Below are 5,710 nucleotides of genomic sequence, written 5' to 3'. Positions count from 1 at the left end.
AGAGCGTGACTGAGGGTGGCATCACAACCTCCGGATGCGCCCTGCTCTGTACATGACAAGGGCGGCACCCCAACTCCCCAATCAGCCCTGCTCTGAGCCCAACCAGGGGCTGCACCTAGGGATTGGGCCTGCCCTCTGCTACCCGGGAGCAGGCCTAAGCCAGCAGGTCATTATCTCCCGAGGGGCCCCAGACTGCAAGAGGGGCGTGACTGAGGGTGGCATCACAACCTCCGGATGCGCCCTGCTCTGTACATGACAAGGGCGGCACCCCAACTCCCCAATCAGCCCTGCTCTGAGCCCAACCAGGGGCTGCACCTAGGGATTGGGCCTGCCCTCTGCTACCCGGGAGCAGGCCTAAGCCAGCAGGTCATTATCTCCCGAGGGGCCCCAGACTGCAAGAGGGCCCAGGCCGGGCTGAGGGACCACCCCCTCCCCCCCAAGTGCACAAATTTTTGTGCACCAGGCCTCTAGTATAATAATAAGCAGTAGACGCAATAGAAAACACAAGAGGGAGAATCTTTTATAGAACTAGAGTGAAAGCAAACATGGGTATATGCACACAAAACTGGTCACAGGAACAAAAACTATTTACAGCAATATCAGAACGAAAACTATACCAAGTAAAGAAACTGAGAATAAAATTACTTGACAAAGTTTTTGTATTTACAGTTAACTTTAACTAAGTTGGTATGCACCAGTTTAAATGGGCAATGAAAAGATAGCTTATATTTAAAGAGTTTGAACTTAGGCAATGAGATGGCTTTTTGTAACACAAAATAGTCAGATTTGAATTGCATAATGAACTGAATAGTCTTTCTTAAGGTTTACATTTTTTTCTATCTCTGAAAAAGCAAAAAAAAATCAAATAATGAATTATTGGTAAATGAAAGAGGAGAAACTATATTTTATTCTGAAATAGTGTTTATGTTTTTAGAATTGGCTAATATTATCATGTACACATATAATTCTCTAAATCTTACCCAGTTCACTTGATTTCTTCTGAAGCTCCATGGTAAGTATTTTCAATTGGTCTTCATTTTTTTCCAATCTTGTAAAACATAATATTAATTTGCAATGTAAAATATTATTTTAGTGAAAATTCATCTAATAACTAAAATTGGTGCAATCTATCTTAGCACAGATTCATTAATTCAATTATAAAGCATTTTTTGAGTACCTACTTTGTGCCAGATAGTGTAACACTTTAAAATAAAATATTGCTAGTATAAATATATAGTTATATATTAATTAATCTACATAAAATCTTAAAGCTTGTGGTCACAATTTATCTCTTTCTTATTTATGGTAATCAAATTAATATATCCTAGAACTTTGATATTGAGTATGTAACTACTACTATACTGAATTCTGCCTCAGGAACAATATAATTATGAAAACACGTGCAATTTGATTAACTCCTCTGCCTTTCCATTTCCTTGTCTATAAAACTGAGGTAATTAGAACAGATGACATCTAAGATCGTTTACAATTCTAAAATTTGAAAATCAACTAGATAGGTCAATCAAGAATATAAGATTAGCTGAACTAGAAAAGCTAGCTTTTTTCTTTCTTTCCAAGACACAAGCAGTAGAGAAGAAATACTGTTAGGCCCAGTTTATGACTTCAGAGAAAAACTTGTTTCTTTCATCCTAATTACCCTAATTCTAATGAGACAAAAATAACTACCGAGGCCTCATTAACACTGCTTTATATGAATTTTTCCTTAATACAAAGTAATGAAAAACATCAAGTTTTAAATCACATTTTAGATAATTCCAGATGAAATGCGAATGAATAGTTTATTTTATAATTAATCATATTCATTAATTCATTAATCATTAATCCATTAATTTAATAAAAATATTTTAGTACATTCTTTGTACAAGGTTAACTTCTAATTTTACAAATAAGAAAGAATGTTACAGATCTCAGTAAAATAAACCTCACTTCCTCATAAGAAGTTATTTCTATGAAACCAATAATAACTCAGTTTAAATATGTCATATAACTGCATCAGCACTTATCAGCTTATCTATTTAGCTTGATTTTATGGCAAAGTATGTATGGGAACGATCCTAGAAAATACCTGCTATCTTTTCCTAGTATACCTACCTACCCAATACAAACTTTTAAAATGTATTCCCAGTTTATACTTTAAAAAAAAGACTGGTTACAATTGTTAAAGGAATTACAAGTCAGTTGACAATGAATAGAAAATGCACTGAAATTAAGCCTTTTTTATTCATCTAAATAAGAAATATTTTTACCTCTGATGTTCTGTTGTCATTAACTCTTTCAAGTTGCAGATGGTAGTTTTAAGTTCAGTAACCACAAGTGAATTAGCAGCTTTAGCTTTATTAAATTCTTCCATTTGAGTTTCTTTTGCTTCAGTGAGCTGATGTATTTTTTTTGTTGCTATTTGTAAATCTTCCTCTAAAGCCTTTTGAGTACTCTGAATGAAATAAAGTAGAAAACAAAAGCAATGATCCAAGGCCCTTAAGAAAAAAAGCTGAACTCCTCGGCTTCTGTAATTTGCTGTCCCTCCTTATCCTGTCACTCCTCTCTTCTACCCCACCCACTAATCTTATTTCAATTCACCATTCCTCCAAAGCCCACCTAAAGTCTCACCCTCTCCATGGAGACCTCCTAGCCAATCCAGCCTACAGCCTTCTTATATTCTTACTGCTATCGCAGCAATTTTTGCCTGAATCACACTATTGGTACCTAGCGTGAATGATCTTGTATTTTAGTTATATTTTAATGGGTTTTTCAACTAATGTCTCTAATTAAACCATAAGCATTTTGTGACAAGGGATTGTATCCTCTCTATTTGAAGCTATGGGTCCTTGTACAAAGTAATACCATTCCATAAATATTTGTTGACTGATGAATAGTGTGAGACTTATCACACACTAATCAGTTTTTAAATCATACCACACTTCTTTGCAAAGACATTTTACAATCTTCTAGTTCTGATGTTAAATGATCGTGCTTCTCATTTGATTCTTTTAAGTTTTCATCCTGTAATTCTAAAAAAGAAAATTGTAGATAAGTAGTACTTAATAGAAAAGAAAACAAATAACTTGTAACAATTACATTTTTTTCTCCATTAGATACCCCAAAATGAGAAAGAAATATGCAAATATAGATATGCTGGTATTGGTCATCATCAACTTTTATTGACTTTTCAAGATTGTTATTTCCCAAGCACTCAATGGTGAATATATAAAGATTTTCAATGCTACATTTTTAATAATAGCTGAATACTGGAAACAATATCCAAAAGGAGATAGATTAAATTATAGTGGTACATACATACAATTGTATAACATGTAGCCACTATAAATGACCGTACAGATGCTATTTATTATTAATTTGGACAGATATTTATTAAAAATTATAGAATTGCCCAAGCCAGTTTGGCTCAGTGGATAGAGCATCAGCCTGAGGACTGAAGGGTCCTGGGTTTGATTCTGGTCAAGGGCACATACCTTGGTTGCAGGCTCAATCTCTAGTACTGGTCAAGGGCATGCAGGAGGCAACTAATTGATGTCTCTCTCTCTCACATTGATGTTTCCCTCTCTGTGTCTGTCCCTCCCTTCCACTCTCTCTAAAAATCAATGGAAAAATATCCTCTGGTGAGGATTAACGCCCCCTTCCACCCTCCCCCCCAAAAAAACCAAACACTAAACCATGCTAGCCAAGCTGTGGTGTCCATTGTGACACTATTTATTATAGTCTGATAACCAAATGTTTTTTCTGAGAAATAATAGCCACAAACTAGTCCTTAGGTGTGTGTGGTAACTGAACGTATGCTGTCTGAATGTCCCAAAAAGCTGCAAGTCAAAACTTAATTTGAAGTGCTCTTAAGTTCTCCCAGGATCCCAGAGCTACAAATGCAAATTTTCTCTGTAAAAATATACTTCCAACCCAGGTCTTAAAGAATTTCCACAGATGAAGTTATCGGACTTACAATCAAAAACCAAAAGAAAATAAAACACCATGAACAAATTCAGCAGAATAAACAAAAAGCAGACTTGGACCTGCAAAGATTCCCGATGTTCTAATTACTAACTATGGGTTTATTAAAAATAAGTATTATATCAATCAATCTTCAAAAAAGTAAAAGAATAAGGAAGATGTCCATCAACTAAATAAAACTTCTATAAATGACATACATAAAATTAAAACTGGTGTAACGCGGGAGGTATATCATCCAACAAACCATTCCCCTAAAAAGGGATAAAAATTTAGGATGAAATATCAAGAACATTAAAATAATCAATTGTTATTGGAATGCATCAGTGAACAAAAAACAGATCCCTGTTTTCATAGAGCACTTTTCTGAAACTAAATAAGAGTATGAAAGGAAAAGAAGAGTGTATGTACTTTGAAAAAGCTCCCTAAGTGACTCTATTATGCTCTCCTTGTACAGGTTCACTCCAGGCTTGAAATTACAGTATTAGAAAGCAATATAACAAAACTGTGATGAGCCCTGACCAGTTTGGCTCACCAGACAGAGCGTCGGCCTGCGGACTCAAGGGTCCCGGGTTCGATTCAGGTCAAGGGCATGTGCCTTGGTTGTGGGCACATCCCCAGTGGGGAGTGTGCAGGGGGCAGCTGATAGATGTTTCTCTCTCATCGATGTTTCTAACTCTCTATCCCTCTCCCTTCCTCTCTGTAAAATATCAATAAAATATATTTTTTTAAAAAACTGTGATGAAAGCCAAAAATTAAAGCATAACAAAGAAGAATACATAAGACACATTGTTTTATTATATAAATTCTTACTTATTTTTTCTTCTAATTGATTCACTCTATCTCTGGATTCCTCTAGCAGCAATGTTAACTCTTTTATTTTATTTTCTTTCTCATTGTTTTGGATCAATAGGAGTGACACCTAAAATTGAATATTAAATACCACATTATAGATATGAAAAATAAAATATGATACCTTAGCATTTATCATCACCTATGATTACTTTATGTACTTGTTTATATGTTTTTCATCTGGCTGTGCCTAGCATTTAATACATGCTTGCTCAAAAAACCTTTATTAAATGAATGGAGAACCTACAGCAGGTCCTCATGTTTCATTCAATGTTGTTTCATTATAATTTTGAAGCGATGACGTAGGAACTTAACTTTTGTTTATATCAATTAGCCTATGGTAAACTGGTTTCATTATACTTCAATCCAAGAACCTATTGATGACATTAGGTGAGGCTTACTATAATATGACACACCCAATATTATAGTATGCATTTTAACTTACTACTGACATTTTTTTAATTAAATCTTTATTTTTCAGATTATAAAAGTTGTTCCTCTTTTTTCCCTCCATAGCTCCTTTCAACCTGGTCCCCTTCCCCCCTCTCCGCCCTCCCCCCCTCTCCACTGTCCTCATCCATAGGTGCACGATTTTTGTCCAGTCTCTTCCCGCATCCCCCACACCCCTTCCCCCCGCAAGAATAGTCAGTCCACTCCCTTTCTATTCCCCTGATTCTATTATAATCACCAGTTCATTCTGTTCATCAGATTATTCACTTGATTTTCAGATTCACTTGTTGATAGATGTGTATTTGGTGTTCATAATTTGTATCTTTACCATTTTCTTTTTTAAAAATATATTTTATTGATTTTTTTTTTACAGAGAGGAAGGGAGAGAGATAGAGAGTTAGAAACATCGATGAGAGAGAAACATCGATCA

At 35.3% G+C, this 5,710-nt stretch overlaps 1 protein-coding gene and 1 long non-coding RNA gene across 2 annotated transcripts in view; one reads left to right on the top strand and one right to left on the bottom strand.

Moving 5' to 3' along the window:
* SYCP1 (synaptonemal complex protein 1) overlaps nucleotides 1-5,710 on the bottom strand; it is a 57,012-nt gene that overhangs the window by 34,628 nt on the left and 16,674 nt on the right. The window contains exons 12-15 of the mRNA XM_015563466.1: nucleotides 4,792-4,900; nucleotides 2,935-3,029; nucleotides 2,268-2,452; nucleotides 981-1,048 (exon numbers count right to left, since the gene is read on the bottom strand). Of these exons, the coding sequence (XP_015418952.1) occupies nucleotides 981-1,048; nucleotides 2,268-2,452; nucleotides 2,935-3,029; nucleotides 4,792-4,900 (457 nt within the window). The remainder of the gene's footprint in view (nucleotides 1-980; nucleotides 1,049-2,267; nucleotides 2,453-2,934; nucleotides 3,030-4,791; nucleotides 4,901-5,710) is intronic.
* LOC107182967 overlaps nucleotides 1-5,710 on the top strand; it is a 20,589-nt gene that overhangs the window by 10,047 nt on the left and 4,832 nt on the right. The window contains exon 2 of the long non-coding RNA XR_001513740.1: nucleotides 4,841-4,844. This is a non-coding gene — a long non-coding RNA (uncharacterized LOC107182967). The remainder of the gene's footprint in view (nucleotides 1-4,840; nucleotides 4,845-5,710) is intronic.

The sequence above is a fragment of the Myotis davidii genome, unplaced genomic scaffold, assembly GCF_000327345.1.
Source record: "Myotis davidii unplaced genomic scaffold, ASM32734v1 scaffold217, whole genome shotgun sequence".
NCBI classification, from domain to species: Eukaryota; Metazoa; Chordata; class Mammalia; order Chiroptera; family Vespertilionidae; genus Myotis; species Myotis davidii.
Note: the sequence above shows the minus strand (reverse complement) of the source record. Positions and strands in the feature narration are given on the sequence as shown.